The 23,599-nt window shown below is 41.8% G+C and overlaps 1 protein-coding gene across 1 annotated transcript in view; it reads right to left on the bottom strand.

Annotated features, from left to right (window-relative positions):
- sdk1a (sidekick cell adhesion molecule 1a) overlaps window positions 1-23,599 on the bottom strand; it is a 269,185-nt gene that overhangs the window by 96,319 nt on the left and 149,267 nt on the right. Inside the window, exon 7 of the mRNA XM_066674238.1 lies at window positions 161-272. Within this exon, the coding sequence (XP_066530335.1) occupies window positions 161-272 (112 nt within the window). The remainder of the gene's footprint in view (window positions 1-160; window positions 273-23,599) is intronic.

The raw sequence follows: 23,599 nt of genomic DNA, 5'->3' as shown, positions 1-23,599 counted from the left end.
TAAGTGGCCTTAAAATAGCAGATATAAGTAGTCTCTTAGATTGCCTTGTGCACTTTATAATGGGGCAGGAATGACTGCTTACAAGCATGTGAAGCTCATCTAAAGCAAATGGACTGGTGCAGTGTGGAGGCCAGCAATATTCCCTTAATGTTCTACTCACCGTGCATTAGCCACACACTCCAGCGTGGCCTCGCTCACCCCAGCCACCACTGTGGTATTTCTGGGAGGGATCACAATCACTGGAGCCACTGGATCCGCTGGAGCATCCGAATCTAGTGGTGGGGATGATAGGGAGAGAATGAGAGTGTGGTGAGAAAGATAAGAAGAGAAGAGTAATTTGAGGCACCCACAACGGTGTTTCGATTCCAAAATCTGTGATTACACCAACTAAATAATGTAAAGCCATAGTGAAACTATGTAAGTAAAACTTTATACTTGTAAACATATATACATTTCCCCCCCTCACCCCAAATGGAGTCTATCAGTGAAAATAACACTATCTGTATTATGCTGTGGATAGTTAGCTGGAGCTACAAGACAAAATGGCTGCACTGACCAGTGACCTGCAAAAGGTGCATTAAAAATGAAATAAATCCTCCACCATATACACTGACAAACATTTGAAAGCTTTAAAACATTATAAAAAATCCTTAAAAATTAGGTACTGAGATGTCAAGTGATTTCAGAATGATTTGCTGGGAATCAAAGCCCTGTACAACACCATGTTATCTATGAAAATAAGCTGTATATTTAGTACAGCTGCAGGAGGAGCCAAGAAATACATATATTTACATAAATATACATTTTGTTTGTAATTTTGCCAATGTATTGCCATAGTCTGATAAAAACAAGACTATAAGCAATTTCCCTTCTTTATGCCTTAATGTGTCAAATCCACAATATTAAAGATATATATGTTTGACAATTGCAGATATATGTTTTTTTTTTCCGCACACAACCTGATAAAACAGCTCCACACTGGAGGAGAGAAGAAATGGAGAGGACAGGAGAGGGTCTCCAGAGCCAAGCCTCCAAGTGGCCACTCGGCCACTGACTAAACGTCTCCCAATCAGGCCCAGGCCGACCGGCATGATCCTTTGTTTTTGAGCGTTTCATATCAGCCCTGCTCGGATGAGAATGCTTTGAATAATTGATCCTCTGGCACCGGTCCTACACCATGGTTCAAAGGGCTGTGCTACCTCTCCCTCCCTGATTTGACTTTTGTACTGAATCACTCTTCCATGAAAATGTGCTTTTTACATTTTTAAAATGAGCCAAGCCTATCTGTATTCTAATTGTGAAAAATTAAAGAGTGACTATTAAATCAGCTTGATTCTTGCAGCTGGGAAATTAGAGAATAGCTAAAATATTGAAATCATATGGAAATGAGGGCTTCTGTTACAGGGTTGAATGCAGAAATCTAGCCTTTGATGTTGACTTTGACTAAATGTGTGATGGAGGTAACTGAGCTCAAATTCTTTCACTGTTTTTTTCCCCAAACTTTCTGCCTTTTTTCCACCAGGCTAAAATGGATTTTTAGTGCATTAACACCTGGATCCTGTGTCTTTGAAGGACTTGGCCATTCCATCCCTTACAAAAAAAAGAAAAAAAAAATTTTTTATACTTTGCTTCATAAAAAATACAGTGCTTTATGTTAGAGAAATAGCTGTTGGTCCTGTTAGGAACTATTCATGTCCACTTTAAGCCACAGGGTAGGAGAGGCCATGTTATGGTGAATCCAATCACAGTTAAAAGTTGTTGACAGGTAAAGAAGGAGGGACAAGGCTGAAACCTTTTAAACTGCAACTATATTAAAAATACAGTCTGATAGCTTTTATAAGAGAATAAGAACCTTCTGAATACATTAATTTTATTGCTGAGACATTTAACAAATGAGTGCTAGAATACGCCTAGTTACTTCAACCTTTATTAGCAAGTTCATAAAAAAGGTTTTAAGAATCTAGTGCAAGACAGAAAAAACAGGTATAGTGCATTAACAACTTTATGGACACCTTCATTTTTAAACAAGCATTAATTATAGTCTGGTCAGCTTTACTGCTTCTGCTCTTCTGAGAAAGCTTTAGGCATGGTGTTGGAACATTTCTGTTATTGTGTGTCAGCATGGCATTCAGCCACAAGAGATTTTATTAGGTCAGGTGGTGATGCTGGATGAAAAATTGTGGATCACATAAGCCATTCATATTCAGTCCGTAGCGATGAAGATCTACAGAGCTCCAGAGATCACTCTAGAGGATGTGGCTTTACAGCTACTTTGTACCCCTCTATCCTAAGCTTGGCATTCCATAAGCTCATATGCTCCTGTTAAAGAGTTACATTTAATCAAATTGTTTATATGGAGATTAAGCATAAGGGAAGTTTATAAACTTGTTAAAATATATCACCAGGGAAATAATTGCACTTTCAGAACCACAGAGTACAAAAAAGTATACTAAATCCTGGTGTGCAGAGGTGATGATTTGAATCACATGACTTGGACTCGAGTTGGGCATGAGTCATGGATTTATTGCCTTGAGACATGGCTTGATGATATTAAAAAATGACTTGTCTTGACTTTAACTGGAACAGCAATGATTCAAATTTCGACTTGAACTCAAGCCTTTTGATTCTGTGAGGTGTCTGAATATAGACCGAACTTTCTTTATTGTAGGAAAATAACGATGATAATAAAAATAATAATAATAATAATAATAATAATAATAATAATTGGCACAGCTACATTAAAAATATGTTTTTGTCTCCTAAAACACATTGTGATTATTCATTGCTTATTTTATTTAAAAAGGATTAGTGGGATAAAAATTTGACATTGCCTCTATAAACTGTAAACAAGTGAAATTGAAACACGCATAAATAGGCCGTCACTCAGCAGGTAAGCTCCCATCTTGAACATTTTGAAGTAGATCTGCAGTTAAAACAAGAGTATAACTAGCCATCATTTTCATTCATTCGTTCATTCATTATCTGTAACCGCTTATCCAGTTCAGGGGTGGGTCCAGAGCCTACCTGGAATTATTGGGCGCAAGGCAGGAATACACTCTGGAGGGGGCGCCAGTCCTTCACAGGGTAACACAGACACACAGATACACATTCACACACACACTCACACCTACGGACACTTTTTGAGTTGCCAGTCCACCTACCAACGTGTGTTTTTGGACTGTGGGAGGAAACCGGAGCACCCGGAGGAAACCCACGCGGACACGGGGAGAACACACCAACTCCTCACAGACAGTCACCCCGAGCGGGTGGCCATAATTTGCCCTTTGTAATTCCCTTCAATCAGAGCAGTCTATTGCTATTCTGTGGTTGTTATCTGTTTAACACAGTGTTTCCCAAACTTTTTCTACAGTGACCTAGCCCTCTTTTGGAGATAAGAATATTTTGAGCCCCCCATTCCAACCCACACATACATATCATCTGTTTGCAGACTCAACTGTAATTTAGTTTAAACATTGCAATTCTTACAAAACTGCAACTTTTTATTGAACAAAACAAAAAGTAACAAATAACCTTAAAAGTGTAATTATTACAAGTGTCATGCATTATGTAAACAGTCCCAATAAAAATCCTCCAGTTAACTAGGAGTTATGTGTAAAATGGAACATAAAGCATGGACTACATGGCCTAGTGTCTTCATTTCATAGAGACATATGATATTTATATTAATGTTAAATGGTCTACATCCATTATAAACAACATTTTCTCTACCCAGAAAAAAAGTCTATTTCGCATCAAGAGCAGGCCCAAGGTACAGAGAACTGGCAAACCTAAAATCAGCTCAGTGCTGAAAAACCTTGCTATTACCATTCTGTAAGGGAGCCGTGGCATTCCTTCAAGTTCCAAGCTGTTATTAGCTTTCGCCTTCCTCTACTTTCACTTAAAACACAGGATTAATGGCCAGGATTAAAGAACATTTCACAGCGCAGAAGCTATTATGAGCTCAATCTAAGCCACTGGGAAAAAAAATAAAATATTTGTTTTTATTTATTTATTTGTACTTTTATTTATTTAATTTTTCAGATGTAGCTCTTTTTATGTTTACGTCTCCTGTGGACTAGGATGGCACATACACCCAGGTTTTGTGTCTAAAATATAAAACTTCTCTCAGTGTGCGGATAGAGCAGCTTTTCGCACTACATGAAATATTATTAGAAGTCACGCATGTGCTCTTAGAGAACTGAGAGGGAGTGCTGTACCCTACTATGATGTGTGTTAGGTGAGAAGAGCATTACTGGGGGGTGGTTTGGTGGGTAGGGAAAGTTTTTCTCATGTAAGTGGCAGCTTGGAGTTTCCCGCCTCACCTCAGCAACTCTGTTTTTATTGCCTATGCCTTCAGAAGGCAGCAGAAGCCACCGGGGATCTGTTCAACAGCACTATCTCACATACCCTGTGATCTCTGCCAGTGTCAGGAGGCATCAGACACAGCATCCTTTAGTGCACTCCTGAAAACACCAATATCTAAGGGGACTACATCATCCCTCAAAGGCTACTCTTTTTCACCATTTATCTTTGTAAATTGTATCAGTTTATGAATATTAAGTTAGGTTATCGCGCTTCGAGCTCGTCTGGGTTCTTGGCCGAGCCTCATTCTGGAATAATTGAATTAAGTGTGTTCGTAGTCTGCCGAAACCCTCAGCTGCATACTTGGCACAGGTTCCACAGTGGGTCAGCCTTCTGCACTGTTAGTAATGACTTGATCTCTCTGGGACTGTCCTTATCACCTTTTGGAAGGTTCTGTGCTGGTCCACATGGGAACAGTGCTTTACCCTGGGCGTGGAAAGAGAAAAAATATGCAAGGCTATCTACCCTAATCCCTCAGTCAGTCTCTAACGAACAATCAATATGGAGACAATTTCTCTGTGTGGAGTGCTCCCGCTGCCAATAGAGCCAGATTAGTCACACATTCATTATTCAAGCATATAAAAAGCTTACGAATTTAAAAAACAACATCAACAAAAAAAAAAAAAACCCAAAAAAACAAAAAAACAAAAACAAGCACAAGGCAGTGGTTGATGTATCCACGCAGGAAGCAAAACTAGTCTTGTTTTTTTATTCAAGTTTGAACTCAACTTCGGTGAAACCATCAACACTGAATCCCAAGCTGACATCTCTCACAGTTATTTTAGAGTGTACACTGAGAAAGTGAAATGTATTTTTCTAGATTTCAAGTATGGTTTTTATAAATATCTTACCATGAGATCCTCGATTCTTCTTGCTTACTGTCCGGCAGCAGAGGCAAAAAGAGACAAATACCAGCCAACAGTGTCAGTGTGGTTTAAATCAATAAATGTTCATGAAATGTCATGATAGGCAATAGGCATGCAGATAAACACACATGGCTGTATAAATCACAACCACACAGTATATATATCAGGTCTATAGGAACATCACTTGGTATTATGCAGCCCAGTGGCAACCTGTGTTGTTCTCTTTCATGTAAGGATGGCATCTGGAAAGAAATAACCTATCAGATTTGGATCTGTTGCTAATTAAAGCTGGGTTGGCTTGCAGTGGCACATGCTGGCTCAACACCCACTGAAGTCTGCCTGGAATTTGGGAGGCAGTAAATTGAAACAGAAGGGCTTTAAATTGCGAAGCCGTCCTTGTTTTTTTGCCCCCCTAAATCTGTCGGGCCCTTAATTTAGACAGTGCCTAATGAATTCATGTGGAGCGTGAAAAGGTGATCCGATAACACTTTTAAATGGAAAAAAAGAAACAAGCAACAGAACAGCTGCCAGACTCCTTAAAAAAAAAAAGACCAAATAAACAGAAAGAAAAACAAGCCAAAACACAACAAAGATAGGTTCTAATCCTATCACATATTCAGTACTTCAGGGATCAGGGAAGGCACATGTAGAGGTTCCACTGTCACACAAAAGTGACCAGATGAGCCCTGTGTCTTGAAGCACGCAAAGCAGAGTTGAAAAAAATGATTGGGCAAGAGGCATGTCTATGTTTGCAGATAATGCCTGGAAGAAAAATATTTGCCTGTATTTCTCAGAGATTGGGACAGAAGCTAGCATTGTGTGGGATTGGCTGGGGAGGGTTGCCGGTGATCCAGCTTGATGCCATGAAAACAGAGCCAGTCAGTTCTCTGCTAAGACCTATGATTTGTAGTGTGGCTTTAGCTACCCAGCCACTAAGCAAGTGACAACTGGGAGCTGGAGGACTGCTGGTCATCTTTCACCAGAAGGTCTGTAGAATGAACAAGCATGCTGCTGTGTTTACTTGAAAGAACACTTTGTGATTTCTCCACATTTCAAGAAGTAAACATCAATAATTCAAGCTGTGGGTTTCATTTGTGACACAAATAAAACCTGCTTTAGCAAAAATAAAAATAATAAAGTGGTATGGTATAAATAGCAGGTTTTAGAGGAAACAATAAAGTATGCCATTTTTGAGAGCATTAGGTATCAGTACGTTGTATCAAAAGAAACTGGGAGGTAATGTATCAGAAGGTGGAATTACAATATGAATTCTTAATACGGTGTAAGGCCATAATATATTATATTGAATATGTAGACAATCTAGAAACACACACATGAAAGTGACCATTCTAATTTAATATGAAAAGGTATTTGTGATAACACATCAGAAATGCGGAACCTAAAACCTTTATTCACAGTTTTTACAAGTAGAAGGTAGCGAGTAATCTTTGCTTCGCAGCTGCTTTGCCCCAGTGAGGCCTGATACCAGTGACCTGATACAGCACTTTTATAATACTATTTACATCCCCAATGACATTGATGGCAGTCTGGTGACAGCTGGTGAGATTCTTGAATGTGAACTGTGCCTTCCCACTGTGCAGAGCTCAAGCCTGGCATGTGTTGGCTAAGTAAATAGAGACGGGCAATGCGGCACTGAGGCTGTCACCAGTGTACAGGGGGCCGTGTCCCTGCAGGCTTGTTCTGTCTGTGTTTTGTCACTTGTTTTGCCAGGTGAAGGGGACTGGCAGAGGCGCTCCAGTGGGCCCAGTGGCCTTTCACTTGTCTGCATGCCCCCCAGGGGCAGAGGTAGGCTCTCAGCTCCTGTTTAAAGGCACGCCACATAAATGCATGTGAACAGGGTCTATGCTTCGGACTACTTTGTTTGTCTGTTAGGGGTGGAGGGGGGCAGTAGGGCCTAATCCATATTCATTGTCTGTTTGTCCACCTCCATACTACAATTGGTTGGGATGGCGCTGTCGGGGATTCTCATCCTTTCCCTCTTGGTCTCTGGGGGAGGCACAGACAGGAGGGCCGACAGCAGACTGACTCAATCCTTTCTGTGCTGCACGTCAACATGGCTTCAGCTCGGCAGGATTAAAGAACAGTGATCTGTGTTCCACCTGCAGCTATCCTCTGTGTCCTTCCCTGCCCCTTCCCACCCAACACAGTGCAAACTCCAAAAAGCTTCCTGCACAACATCAGTCTTCAATTGCACCAGGCTATTGCTGGTAGTCTCAGTGTCACACATGCCAAAAGGGGTGGGGTCATCTGCTTTGTTATCAACTTTCAGAAAATGCACTCAGGCTGCCTGTGCAGGGTGCGGAATAATCAGGCCGAACAATGCATCAGCTTGCTTTGAAATTCACTTTCAGCCGTGCAAGTTACATTGTTCCAGCTAAACGAGAGGCAAAGCTTCAAAGCAGGGCTGAGCAGAATGCCGCGCTTCCAGTGATTCAGTGACTAAGACCTTCTAAAACCTTTGCCTCACTCTTTATCTAACCACCAGCAAGACCATTTGATGCTGGGTTTGGATGACTGCATAAAATCCTCTAACACTTTAAGACTTTGTCTTTCACAAGACTTGTCTGAAGATTCTCTAAAAAATGCAGAGGGGAAATGCAATAGAGTGCACTCAATCTAATGAGGCATGTGGAATATCTCAAAGAAAAAAGTCATTCTGTGTTTCTGACATTGCAAAATACCAAACACAGTTGTAGTGGAATAAGTATAGATGAGGTGAAAAAAAGGCTTCCTTCTCTAGGATCAAGCAAGACTTGAAAGAACACTCTACTGGTTGGGCTATCAAAGGGACTGTCAATCAAAAGGTTGCTTCTTGCCACTCAATATAAATATACAACACAGAGCAGTTCCAGACTGCTGCGCACAATCTTCTGATTAAATTAATCATAGAGATATTCTTACTCCGACTCTGTCACTTCTTCACCACTTTCTCTCTTTTCACTCTCCAAGAATAGACACACACACATTCAGGTGCAAAAAGCACTGGTGTTTTGTTTCCTGCTTTTGTAAAGTGCAGTCACTGAGTTAGCTGGAGAGTAAATGGACGGTGCACAGAAAGCTGTTTAACCCTTTAAGGTCCCTTTTTACGTTTTCACCCTGTTTTTCTCATAGCTAACCAAACCGAGCAGAGAAAACCTGCTTCAACCGATCCCACATATGTGTTTTTAAAGGGGCAGCAGCTACAGGGTTGTGTGGTTGTGGGTTCCAGAACCCCCTCGGGTCAATGTCTGTGTGGAGTTTGTTGTGTTCTCTCCCACATTCCAAAAACAAACATTGGTAGGTGGATTCATTCATTCATTCATTATCTGTAACCGCTTATCCAGTTCAGGGTCGCGGTGGGTCCAGAGCCTGCCTGGAATCATTGGGGCGCAAGGCGGGAACACACCCTGGAGGGGGCGCCAGTCCTTCACAGGGCAACACAGACACACACACACACATTCATTCACACCTACGGACACTTTTGAGTCGCCAATCCACCTACCAACGTGTGTTTTTGGTAGGTTGATTGGACAAGCTAAATTGTCCATAGGTGTTAGTGGATATGTGAGTGTGTGATGGACTGGCGCCCCCTCCAGGGTGGTCTCCTACTCAGGTGGAGTTGCTTTATGAATTACTTCTGCATTAATTATGGTCTCGCACTCAGGTGGAGTTGCTTTATGAATTACTTCTACATTAATTATACAATTATTTTTAATTAGAATCAGAATCAGTAAATAGCTCCCGTAAGAAAACACTGATATCTGCTTTTCTCCAAGTTGGAGCAGTTGGGGCTCGGCTAACAGGTCCCCAGCTGTTTGGCATTCTCTCCTCGACGTTCCTGCACATCGATTGACACCTGCACTCTTTTGTTATGCAGCAGGCCATGCGCTGGCTGCAATGATGCACGCCATCAGCAGCGTTTCTCTGCCTGGCTGCTCCGTTTCCATTCTCCTGGCCCTAACCATCGCCTGGTCACCACTATTGATCGCGCCCCCCTCCTGCAAACGGCCTGCAGTTCATCAACGCCCAGCCTCATTTTTGTGTTCATAAGGAGAAATGGGGAGAGCCAAAGAAATTTCAGAGAAAAAAAACAAGTCCAGTGATGACCTACAGCTAAACTTCTTAATACTCTTTGTCAATCACTTCAAATGGCATTCACAAGATGTGCCTGTTCACCTGGAGGTAAAGGACTGCCACTGTGGCATGGTTTCACTTCTGCTGATAGAAAAGCTATACACCTAAGTCGCTGGGGCTGTCAACACATTCTGCCATAATTCACTTCATTAATGCACTCAGCTGGAGAGAAAGGCAAGTCACCTGGTGTAAATATGTGTCTAACTGGAGAGGAAAATAATTCAACCCCATCACTGTATATATTAATAATACCAGGTGAATAGACTCTTCTTCAATTTAATGATTAAATTATGTGGATGTGGTGAGAAGAAACACAGCCTGAGCAGGCTGCGCAGGGTGAGGATCAGCAGTTCTAGAGCAAATCCCCTTGGCCTGTTGGAGAAATGAGCAGTACAGCTTCCACTCTGATGAGTAGATAATTATAGTGAAGGCACGCTCCTTTTGGACTTTAAATATTTGGAATTGGCACCTGGCCCTGTCAAATTAAGATAGAGTTCATCCATTTATCCAAAGAGGGGATCTGTAATTCCAAATTAGAGTCACAACACTGGAGAAATAATGAGGACACCAACTGCTGTTCCCACAAATTAATTACTGCACACACTTTCTTTTCTTTTCTCTCTCTCTCCCTCTCTCTCTCTCTTTTTTTTTTTTGAACAAGCGAGTAAAGGGTTCACATTGGCAAAGCAGTCTGAAACTGTTCCGGATAAAGCCCACCCAACGCTTGTCCTGCAAGTGGGCACTGGAAAAGAGTTTTCTCTCTGAGTTCAGACAAAATGACAGCATGCACAGCTGTAGCCTCCAAAACTTTTTTCACCCCCATCTCATTAGCATCTATTACTCTATCTCTCTCTCCATAAGTCTGGGTGAAGAAGTGTTTGTACTTCATTCATTTGTCTTTATCCGTTTGATCTGATGCAGGGCTCTGATAACTGACAGTTGGTTCTATTCCCCTTGTAGGAGAAACACTCTTCTAGCTCAAAGAGTGACCTGTGCTGCATTGTAATCATCGTAAATGGTCTGAAATTGCTTTTAAAGACTTACACAAGCCCATATTTAGAACTCCTGCCAAACCAGGAGGTGTGCCTATTCACGATTTGCTTTGCAACAAAAGAAGGCATTGAAATCATTCATCAGAACCAAATCTATTCCTTTTGGATCCTTGAACCACTTTTCAGACACTTCAAGCATATTATGTGTCTCTGGAACGGAGTGTAGCATAACAGATAAGGTCGCCTCTGCCCTCTTAAACCCGCACATCAAATGAAGTGGTGAAGCTCTCTCTTATGATTTCAAAGCCAGTGGTGTTTGGGACGAGCGGCATCCCAATCCCCTCCTGCCCCACAGCCAGAGGAGGCCCAAGGTGGCCAAGGAGGCCAGCGCCGCCTCAGCTGAGCCACTGCAGGCAATCTTACAGGCTTAAATGTTACACCCTTTCTACAGCAATCTCCAGTGTCAGAGTTTTTCCTCCCACGCAGTCCTCACCAGGGACATCATTACAGAGTTCCATCTCCCCACAAAATTACAAGCCCCGTGCAGGAGTGGACCAGCGCTGGAAATTAAACCACACAGATATTGGTGGGAGGCTGCTGTGGTTGAGGGGGATTAATGCAGTATGGGGCTCTCTTGGCCCCAGTCCTCTAGCTTTTTACCTGTAGAATCTTCTACAGCTGTCCAACGGAAAAATGGTACCGTGTTAGAGGAAGTGCTGATGTATCAGTGCTCTAAAATACAGTACAATACAGGAAAAGCATGAAAGGTCTGCACTCTCCTTTTGAAAGCTCCAGCATTTTCAGTAGCTTGAATAAACTACAATGAAAAGAAGTCATACAAAAAGGTCCAGAGGCGCAAGGTTGATGCATTCAGCAATACCAAAAACCTCTGTTAATTAGATGCCTGAAGGAAAGGCTCTGACACAGTAAGCACTTAAAAACTGCCCCAAGTCTTACACACACACATACACACACAAAACACTTTTTTTAATGTCAGACAATATGGTTGCGTGTCTATGGGTGGAAGGGAAGTGGGTGCATATGCAATATATTGAAAATGGCACAATGGCACTCTTTATTTATTTTATAATTGCACAGTTTTTTTTTTATTTCATTGATGCCTATGTTTTGAAGCAGTAAACCTAATGCAAAAACGTCTTAACATCTAAGATTTTTTTATTTTTACAGTTTACCTCCAACTGTTTACCAACTGAAAAGACGGCCGTGAAATCACAACGTAGGAAACATCCAGTTTCCATTCAGAATGAAGCACAATGAAAAAATGTTTTGTTTGTAACCCCTTCAGCTAAAGCATAAATTGACTGTTGTGTGACATTGCTCTGTGCCATGTTCCTGATTAAAGGTTGCTGCAAAGAGAGGGGCATTTTTACTGATCTACTTCTCAAGAGGGTGCTCTGATTTGAGAGAGGGTGAAAAAATACACAGTCATGCTCACATCATTGTTTCAATATATATTTTTTTTCTGTTTACTTAAAAATTTGGGAAGGCAAAATATATATTTGCTCCCCCCTGTAATAGATTTGGGTATGCATATTTACTTGTTCCCTGCTTCACGTCTTATTCACCATCTTGGTTACAAAAGGGCCTTAACAACTTTATGGAGAGTTACAGCAACCAAAATGAAAAAGCTCATTAATGCTGGAGGAGCACAACCGAGTAATTCAGAATGTATACTGCACTCAGCTTTGGTTAGTCTCAACAATTAGCTAATGAAGTGCTTATGAACTAAAAGAAAAAGATGAAAAGGAAATGCACCACAGCTGTTTCTTTTAATGGTATCAGCAGAAAACAAAGTGGATAACTGAGGGAACCTGTGTCTTCTAAAAATATGCTGTGAATTTACTGAAACTATATTATCAATGCCTAATTTAAAATCATTTTAAACAACAATGAAAAAAACAAACTTAGCTAAACCACATGGCAGGCTACAGATGTACAGCAGCAGTAAACAGGGATAAAATATTCGTATCTGAGAAAAATAGCAAAATTGGTCCATGAAGTTTCAATATTGTCCTTTTTTAGGCAATAAAGCAATACATATATTATACAATTTTTTCCTTTTACTTATAATTAGGTTACGTTCACACAGCAGGTAAAAAGTGGCCCAAATCTGATCTGTTTCTTCATATGTGACACAGATGTGTTGTTTGTGTGGTGGTGTGAACAGCAAAAATCAAACTGAATCTGTCTATTTTAGATCAGATTAGAAATCCAATCCATACCTAATCTGTGGCAAAGTGACCCAGTCTGAACGGCCATTTTGGAATTCACTCCGGCTGTTAAGAAGAACTTCCATGAAGAACCTCTTTCTTAGTAGATCTTTAATAATGTATATTGTTCATGTCGGTATGAACACTGCTTGAATGGATCAGGGATATATTACTCATGTCTGTGTTTGTCTCCTTCTCTTTGGAGATGCTGTGTTTGCGAGAGACCATGTCATCAGTTCATGTTTTAATATAATTTACTAGTCTTTAACAGTCTTTAATTCATACCGTTCTTCACACTTGGTTGTGTGTACAAGCTCTCCCTGTGTCTGTGTGGGTTTCCAGGTGGTCAGGTTTCCTCCAACAGCCCAAAAACTGCTGGAAAGTGTACTGACTGTTTGAAATTGTCCATATGTGTGAGTATGTGTGTGACTGGCTGAGTCTGTGACCTGTGATGGACTGGTGCCTGATTCACAGGTGGTGACCACTCTTGTAGAGTATGGTACCTACCAGACCTGGCTCTGCTGTACTTAGCTTTATTTGACATTTCCATGTGGCAACTTTGGTACCTTTACCTTTACCTTTACCTTTGGAAAAAGGTACTTGTTTTAGTTCCTTCTTCCTTGTGGTTCAAACATGACATGTAAATCTTAGACAGCGCTGAGAGACAATCATGATGAAATGAAGACATCCAGCGCAAACTACGCGTTCATAGATTCTCCACGCTGACTCACAATGTCAGTGTGTAAAATCATTCAGTCATTCATTCATTAGCTGTAACCGCTTATCCAGTTCAGGGTCGCGGTGGGTCTGGAGCATACCTGGAATCACTGGGCGCAAGGCGGGATCAGACCCTGGAGGGGGCGCCAGTCCTTCACAGGGTGACACACACACTCACCCATTCACTCACACACTCACACCTACGGACATTTTTGAGTCGCCAATCCACCTAATAACCTGTGTTTTTAGACTGTGGGAGGAAACACATAGGAAACCCACATGGACAAGGGGAGAACACACTAAACTCATCACAGACAGTCACCCGGAGCGGGACTGAAACCCACAACCTCCAGGTCCCTGGAGCTGTGTGACTGTGACACTACCTGCTGCGCCACCGTGCCACCCAATGCATAAAATGTTTTTATTTATTTATTTTATTTTGTTAATATTTTATTTATTATATCAAAAAACATCACGCAACTACATGAGTAAACAACATTTAACTTTACCGCTGCCCACAGTTCCCATTAGAGACCATGTTTTTCAATGTCACCAGCTACATTTTGGGGGCGGAGCCATTGTAAAGGAAATCCACACAAGGGACCAACATAGACATTGGCAGAGCTGAGCCAAGCCAAGTACAGTAGGTATCATGCAGTGGTTAAAAAATGTGGGTTGGCTCCTAACCCCCTGTGACCCTGCAGAGCATAAAGCAGTTACAGACTATGAGATTTAAAAAAAATACATTAAAAAAAATATTTCAATAGCTAATGTGCTAACTGTTGTCAACCTCTCCAGCTGGCCCAGATTCGCCAGTGCAAATTTCAAACTTCAAAGACTTTCTCATTTCCTAAAACCAATTTTTTTTGCCAATTTACCTTTTGTAAAAAACTAAATTGAAGCAGGGGAGGATTTCATTGGTCACGCATACTGCAAGCAAGTCATCACATTGAAGCCATCACATTAACAAGCAACTATTCATTTAACAACATATTGGAAAATGGGTTCCATGAATTCACAGGCAAGATATAATTTATTGTATTGTGCAAGTTAGACCTGGTTTTCTGAGGTTTTCTATTTTTCTTACACATAACACACATTCACAGACACACACTGCTACTGTAATGATGACTTTTTTTAACATCTGTATGACTCTCATCATGTAATGCTACCCTTCATATGAAACTAAACCTAACCTCAACCTAATTAAACCAATTTGTGGGTACATATGAGGTAAAAACCACTTTTCTTGCCAGATGAAGCAAAATATCCTCACTTCTACAAAACTAACATTCAGTCCTATGACTGTTAGTACTTGCTCCTCCCAAAGTGTTAAAAACAAAAGACAAAGGCCCAGGTACACACACACACACACCAGTAGACCTTTATTGTCTAGCTTTAAACCTCTAGCCCTTCATTTGCCTGAGCCTGTGGTAATGAAAGTCAGACAGTAGTAGTTAGGAGCTTGTATGGGATTTGGATTTCAGTTGGACTGTGTTTGTGTGTTGAAGCTGCTGCTGGGACGAGACCTCTTGGGCTGCAGAGGAGGCGGCGTAGGGGGAGACATGTCCTCTGACTCTGCAAAAGGTTAACGATCCAGCGGCCACAGGGCTACTCCCCAGAGAGCTGCAAGGATTTGTAATTGAGTACAGCACTCTTGAGTAAAGGAAAAGTCAGTCTCTCACTTTCCCTCTCTTTCTTTACTTTCCTCCCTTTATACATCTCTCAACTCTTGCTCTGTCAGTGTTTCTCTGATTCACTCACCACTCACCTTTGTCTCTCACTCTGTCACTTTCCCTCTTTCTACAGCTCTCGCACTTCCCCTACTCTTACTAATCCTCTTTTTCTTTCACACATCCCGAGTCTCTTTCCATTCCTTTTTTCTGTCTCTCTCTCTCCCTCTCTCTCTCTCGCGCGCTTTTTCTTTGCCCTCTCTTTGAATCTCTCTCATCTCCCTCTGTCACTGTTTTGCTTTTTCCTTCATTTATCCTTTGTGTCTCTCTTTTCCTCCCTTTTTATATTTTGCTCACCTCTCTCTACAACTTTATTTTTTTCTCATCTATCCTTTGATCCCCCCTCCCTCTTCCTCTCACTCTCTCTCTGTACAAGTGCACACTTGCAGGGTCTCGCTGGACTTCCTGCCTAAATGCTGACTACACGGCCCCTGTCCCGACGGGTAGCAGCCGGAGGTAAAATACACAGTGGCGTGCGCCTGGTTGGCTCTGTGGTGGGGGGAGGGGGGGTGTGTGGGTTGAATGAGTCTTGGAAATTTTTAAGACCACACAGGAAAATGAGAGTCAGGGATAAAAATGCCTCAGCTTTCCTCTTCAAAGTCTTCCCCAGTTCCCTGTGGGGAAATTAAAAAGCACAGCCCGCTGTTTGTCAAGAATGCTCCCGTACGTTCAAAACTATCCATTAAAGATGGCTTTTAGAACTAAACTGGCTGTGTGGCATCTCTGATGAAGGCAGAATTGAATGAAGAGGAGGCTGCATTGAGGACAGTGGCTACAAGCTCTTTGCTTTCTTTTTCTTTTCCCTTGGTTCTTTTCCTGATCTTCCACATTCTTTCCAGCCACCATGGCAGGATGGTCGTCACCAGCCATATGGCTCAGGAATGTCTTTTCGACATGTTGCTGGAAGCCCTCGTTTCAATGGCATTAACAGACTACACCCTATTTCCACAAATGGTGCTGATGAGGCAGGGGAGTCATGTCCTGTGCTAATATTACACCACCCTAAATGTAGCGCCATTAACAAATGGACATGAAATAGCCCACCTCCACTGGCTATTAGCATATTCGAGCTGTCTTGAAGTGCCAACTCATCCCACAAATCCATTCCTAAACTCATCAGTGGCTAGGGACCGCGGCAACGGACCGCTATTGTACCGCTGGCCTTGGGACAGGATTCAAAGGCAAATACCAATAATATTACAGTAAGTGCTCTGTTATAGTCATCACATTAACAGCCATTGTTCAGATAACGTTGCAAAATGGCTTTCAGCAATTCACTGGCAAGGTAATTCAGATTACAGGCGGATAACATGAGGGAACGGCAGGTGTCACGCTCAGAATACAAAGTGGGTCCGCCAATGACAGGAGGAGTGGACTGGATCACCAGAGCATTCAAATGCAGAGATAACATGTGAGGTGTGTGTGCGTGTGTGTGTGTATGCACGTGTTCCCATGTATATGAGGATGCTTTGCACCACCAACCATTAATAATGACAGTGTGAAATTCAGAATAAAGAAAAAACAACAGCTCTGAGCCATGGGGTCTGCACAATTATTTCAGAATACAAATGTGTTGAAAGAAATTGGCAAACATAAGAAGGCAAACCATTGTTGATTTGACTCTATGTACCAGCTCTGCTCCGTTACCCTGACACTAATGACACAGCTCATTATAATTACAGATAAGAGCCGCTTATTCTGTGCAACTGCAAATCGGATTTGAAGAAGGGACCTCTAATGCTTACCTACACCAATGTCTTAGCACCACACCTTGTATTCACAAAACAATTACAATGCTAACATAAGCTGGATTCATCAGCACTCACCTGTCCATACTATAAAGTCTTTCTTGTTTTAATACTTTTCCATAAAGAGGGAGGAATAAAATTGTTATTGCTAAGTAAATGTGTCATTGCACTCCCTAGAAATGCAAAACTCCAGCAGTGCTTCCAGGGCCGTACCTGCACATCATCATAAAATTCACCATGGGAACATGGCCTGCTTGTAACATCGCATCAATTAACATCCTCTTCATTTTCTAACTTTTTTTGCATTTGTAGACATTTTAGTTTCAGACATTTGCTAGCTATGAAACACATGCTGTTGAGGACGGTAAAGGTTTTGACTTTCTGAGCATCTGCTTCGATACAATGAAAGCTGTGAGAGACCCCATCTCTCAGTAAAAATCATGCAAAAAAGATGACTGTTTATTTTTATCTTGCGCCCATGTATTTGGATGTTTTTTCTTTTCTTCAGATGCATAGGCCCGCCATGAATACGCTGATTTCCATGCAGCCTTTGTAGTGGTAACATCGAAACAGAAATGCCAGCTTTTCTATAAACAGTCTCAACCACTGTACCACCATGACCTAGTTCCTCCGACAGCGTTACTCCAGCAAATGTGATTGACAAGCTGAACGAGTGACTCAGAGAAACTTGAGCGCTTCCCACCAGCTCTGTTTACCTTGACCATGGTATTGAGGCACTGCTGATAGGGACACGAACCGCAGCTCAGGGATTCTAAAGCCTGAAAGGTTGACTGGGATTTAATCATATTTAGACAAATTTGCACTTGCCTTATTTGCATGTTGAAAATACCCTTTATTTCCTGTGACTGTCTTGCACACAATCAGCTTGGTAATTGATAGCATATATTCACAATCTTCATACAGAAATAATGATGCTGCTGCTGCAGGTGTGTGGGCCACATTACTGCACATTTAATCATGTTTACCCTTGTTTATATGGCCTGAAAAACCATGCGGTGTCATTGAAGTAGGAAAAGCTTATTATTCCATGGACAAGCCAACGGACCCCAACGGGACTGCGAGTCATATTTAAATGAAGGCCCTCTGGTCTTGGGTCAAGAGCACCAAGGCAGCCCTGGCTACTCTGCTGCGTTTGTCTGCTCTTGAGTTTATGGCCTCATTCGGAAATGTAATTGCACTGAAGTCATGCATGTCTAAATGACCGCTGCTGGCTGGTAGCATTTTACTTCAGAGCTCCTTCACATTACACAGTCGTTATAGTGAACTACAGTAGCACAGAAAGTGATAAGAAGTTTCAGGCACTTAATGAATTAAGGAGAAAGCAAGTAATTAAGTAGGTCAGCTGGACTGTAACTTGTTTGATATAGTGTAAACTTGGAGGCTGTACAAGGTGACAATTCCAGGTACAGCATGAACCGTTAAGTTTTTAAATGAAGACCATATCAATATAAGCTCAGCATATGATCTTGAAGTAAACAGCTAGAAAACATTCATTCATTCATTCATTATCTGTAAGCGCTTATCCAGTTCAGGGTCACGGTGGGTCCAGAGCCTACCTGGAACCACTGGGCACAAGGCAGGAATACACCCTGGAGGGGGCGCCAGTCCTTCACAGGGCAACACAGACACACATTCACTCACACGGACACTTTTGAGTCATCAATCCACCTACCAACGTGTGTTTTTTTGGACTGTGGGAGGCCGCCTTAGCTAGAAAACAGTATTAAGATCTCTCTATAGTTTAGTTTGCTGTGTAATTTTGGATAAAATATGTAATTATGCAAGTCTTGTAATCACGTATTATCTATTCTCATTTTGTTTAAATTATATTGATATGATTAACATTCTACTTTAAGAGGCTTGAGCCTGTGTGGATTTTTCTGGTTTGTCAGAAAGAAGTAATAAGGAATTCCACAAGACATTTCTTATCTTACTTATGAGCACAGATGCACTCTGTTAACGGAACATTTAAAGTCCACACAGAATTTCTCAACTTTATGTTTTATAAATAAATTAGTAGTGAAATATAGAAAATTTAATATGCAAATGGCATGTGGTCAAGTGCTACTTAGAATGGGCCAACTGCTTTGCATACAATTCAAAATTGTTCTCCTCACATACAAAGCTCTACATGACCTTGCACCTTCCTACCTGTCTGACCTACTTATTCCCTACAAACCAACTTGTACTCTCAGGTCTTCCTTTGCGGGTTTACTCACTGTTCCACCTTCCAACCTACATGGGTATGGTGATTGTGTTTTCTTTAGGCTGGCTCCCCGATTCTGAAACTCTCTTCCCTCACATATCCAACTAACTCTAACTAACTAACTCTGTCTCCACTTTTAAATCTAAACTTAAAACCTATCTCTTTTCTATTATAACTGTTACCAATCTTAATCCAGCCCTCTGCCAAGTCGTATCATGCCCTTGCCTGTCTTTACTGCCTTCTTGTATGTTGAATAGCTGTAAGCATCTTTAAGTTCTTGAAAAGCACTTTATATATATATATATATATATATATATATATATATATATATATATATATATATATATATATATATATATATATATATATATATATATATATATGTGAGAAATCAAGATCTGGGTTCCTGGGCGATCAGTGGTTTACAGCCTTGGTTCTGGAGCACCCCTGCCTTGCTTATTTTTATGTTACACACCTGAGCCAGAAATTCATCTCATTAACCAGCTCCTAGTCCACTGAAGTAGGTATCTTAGAACAAGGACCATAGTAAAATGTGCATAGCAGGGGGTTTTCCAGGAGCAGGAGTTGGGAACCACTGGTATTGACCCTCAGCCATTTCTGCATGCATTCTGCTGATGCATCAGTCTCCTGCATTACCTCATGCACACCATTAAAGTAACGGCAATGCTGTAGAAATCGATAAGAGCTGCAAAGTGGAGCTAGCATTCAAGGTAAGGCTGCTGTGATTAGGCGACTGTAATTGAGAGCGCTATCGCCTGCGAAAGTAAGTCGAGAGAACCGCTCGACCTATAAACATCTACTATCTTGAGAGCTGATGGACAGCTTATTATTTGTCTGTCAAGTGCTCCATGAAGACGGAGGCCCAGAGAGTCTCCCACACACTAATGAGAAGAAAAGCAGGGAGCCTGCAGCAGCCTGGCTGCCGCAGCCCTGCGAATCAGCCGCCCGTCGCGTCCTATCAATCTCTGCTCAAATTACAGGTGACAAGTTATCAAATCTGCAATATTACAAGCTAAACACACATCTCCCAGGGGACCTATTTGTTTAAGATATAGGCAATTAAACAAGGTGCGGCCTGTCAGGGCTGGAGACTCCGCTCCACGCCTCCAGAGCTAATTTCATCCTCCTAATGGAAACCAAACAGGGGAACGAAAGCGAGGAGGAAAAACTCTGCTGGAACGCAGGCAACGACAGCAATAAACAGTGAAAAAAGGAAAGGTGGTATCTGGGCAGGAGTCCATGCTCAAGGAGTCGAAGCTTTAATCATCTCGGGTCCCACGGGTCAGCTTACGGCGGAGGAAAGCAGCTTTTGTTTGAATGTAATCTGCCTGCAGGAAGAGCATAATAAAAATTTATGGAGGTTTTCATTAAATCTTAATGGCGTGGTCCTCCGAATGTTCCATGTATGGTTCTCAGCTTCCTGCGAGAGTCCAGATGTTCACATCTGGAGCCCCAGACTTATCAGTTAGGGATGTCCCAATTGATTTTTTTTTTTTTGTTTCTGAATCCTTATCTTACCACTCTAATGTTATACCTTGACATGTCAAGATTTCAGATGAAATTTGTATTTCCATACAGCAACACACTTTACAAATTCAAAACACTCTGGACAATAGAATAAAATATGTTATGGTATTTTTCCTTAAATGGCCACTCATATGTGTGAAGTAGGTCTACACCTCTCTCTTGGCTTTGAATATGTTGTTAAGTCCCTTATAATGTATACCCTTGTATGCACATCCTCCCAGATAGTTTTAATCATCTCTCGATTACTAATCCAAAACCAACATGCTATAAAGTTAAGATACTATAAATGCCTAAATAAAAAAAGGATGAATAAACAACGAGAAGTGAGTTGAACCATGCTCGAACAACGAGTGCAGGAGAGAGACTGAGGGTCTATGAAATGGCGGGAGGACACAGCATATTTTTAAAATATGTTCTATCTGTGGTTGGTTGAATCAGTGGCTGCAGAACTCGTGGATACAGAGGACTGACTGCACATTTAAAATTGATAAAGTCATTCTTTATCAGATTTAAAGTCATAAAGTCATGCTTGAAAACATCCCTCACAGCTGTGGATAAAATCTGTTCCTGTCACCTCTATGACAGCAGCATGAACAGACTTAATACAGCCTTAACAACTGATGAAGGGGATCAAATCAGTATGTTCTGGTTTCAGTGTCTGTGCACACTCCTGGAGCCCTTCCCTTAGTCCAGTGTCCACCACCATCCGCCACAGCTCCTCCACAGGACTGCAGAAGAAGATTCTTCTATCCTGCATCCTGCAGGAGTCTAAACTAGTCTCACTATCACACCAGAACACACACTGCATGAAAGCTGTGCTGGAGCTCCACAGACATACAATAGCTGCAGGTGGAACATTTTATCATGTATCAGTGGGTGGGCTTGACAAAAATATGTCCTGGTTGCAAAGCCAAGGGTTTGTTGGGGAGGGGATCGAAAATGAGAGTGGAAAAAAAAGCAAAAGTATATTTCTCTATCGAGCTGGTATTAAGGGAAAACACAGTAAACGAGGGCCTCCTTCAGGCCCACAGGTGATCTATTAGTTTAAATCAATACAACCACACACATGCCAGTCCTGTTAGAGCTGTTTTTCTTTTTACGCCGAGGGTCATTTGAAAAGCAAAAGAAATCACATTAAAATGTTATGGGATCGAGGCGGTTTGAGGGGGGGGGGGGGGGGGGTTGGCACGACATCTGGAAGAACCGGGCTATGAATATTTCATGGGCACACATCCAGTCTAAACAATGTGTCTTTGTTCCTGTGATTTAAATCTCACATGTAATTTCTAATCAGACAAGCGAGCAAACTCTATCGACCGATTCTGCTGGTGACCGATTTGTCGATTCAGGAGAGAGATCCAGGCCTGATTATGCTTCCTGTGGTGAGGCTTGATGTATTGTGTAAAGAGCACACAGACATTGTATCTCCTCCAGCAGTTTTAAAAATCAAATCCCACTTTTTAAAAATCAAAAACCAATAAAAGGTGCACGGGGACCAAACAGCGGCTCTGGCTTACTCAAAACGAAAATCTCTACAAATTATGTGATTTAATCAAATATGGTTCCCTGAGCCACGTTCTGATTGTGTCTAATAAATAAAAATACTGAACTGTTTATCTCTGTAAATCAGACCTCTTCTTCTCCCACCATGTCTAGCTGGCTGGGAAATCTATATGTGATTTTGAAAGGCTTCTATGACTGAGGCTCAATGTCATTCAACTCCACTGGGTTAGCAAACAACGGGAGCATCCCAGCACAAGTGCCAGCTCTGTTTTAAAATGGTGGAAGATTATTTCAGCCGGGAGAAATGAAACAGAACCAAGCACACGGTTGCCTCCAAATGAGATCATTAGTAACGGCAAATAATGACTGAGCTGGTTAGTCGAAGCCTATTTCCTTTCAAATAAATCAAGCACTGCTGAATGCTAAAACCCGCAGAAAATGCCAGCGAGTGCAACAGACAGGCTGCGATCAGACAAATGGTGCGAATCAGGAGCGCCACGTCCACACATTTACTCCACAATGTGCTCTAATAAATTCTAAAATAAAAAAATAAGAAAGAGGGCATGACAATCACGGCATGTTTCTTCATTTTTCCGAGCAAGAGCTGAGCCTGATGGAAAACAGAGTCAACGTCCTGCGACGGCAAAACGGCGTGCTTCTGAATGCCGTCAATTAAGCCGCCCAAATCAAGCGGCGGTGCTCTTTACCTGGACTGACCTTTTTTTCAGCCCAGAGGGGCGTGATAATGGAGGTGGAACAGCACGAGGCCTGTGGCAGACAGCTCCAAATGAGATCCATGTCACCCATGACAAAAGCTTCTCCTCTGGCGGACAATAATTCACTCACAATCGCATGGACGATCACCCTCAAGAAATGGTGAAAGGAGGTAAAACCGCTGGAAACAAAAGAGCCACTTATAAGCACATCCTGTTACTAAAAGCCCTAGATTTCATGTGTTTCTGCACATAATGTGACTCAGTAAGAAGCACAGCGAGCTTTTAACTAATTGGTTTTGTTCCCCCTGAAGATCTGAGGCAGAACGACAATAACGCCTGCTGTGCTAGGGTCTACTTTAATAAACAGTCCAAATAGAGCCTACAGGACAAACAGTCAGGGCATGATCAGGCAAGGTCAAGATTCATCAAAGAGAAACATTTTCTCCCACAGAATTATTTTTATTATAACTCTGGAGCGTAAGCTCTGAGGTGAATGGTGAGTGATTTTTTTTTTTTTTTCTTAAATGCCCGTCGTGTCACAAGGGCAAAACTGACATTTAAACAAAACTTTCTGAACATTAGCCACAGTGGCGCCTTTCATGTGCCAGTGTCTTACAGTGTGACTAACGGGGATTTCATGAGGGATGTTCCAAACCGGATATGCGCGCTTTAGTTCTCAAGCTGCTTTAGTTGGTGTTTACGTGCTGGAAATGAGTGTGGGGAAGGAGCTGTGTGGTAATGCCACAGCACACAAACACACACTTCGCATACACACAAAACTCACACACACACCTGCTGAGTGTCCTCCACTGCTATGCTGTG

Source organism: Hoplias malabaricus, chromosome 6 (genome assembly GCF_029633855.1).
Source record: "Hoplias malabaricus isolate fHopMal1 chromosome 6, fHopMal1.hap1, whole genome shotgun sequence".
Lineage (NCBI taxonomy): Eukaryota > Metazoa > Chordata > Actinopteri > Characiformes > Erythrinidae > Hoplias > Hoplias malabaricus.
Note: the sequence above shows the minus strand (reverse complement) of the source record. Positions and strands in the feature narration are given on the sequence as shown.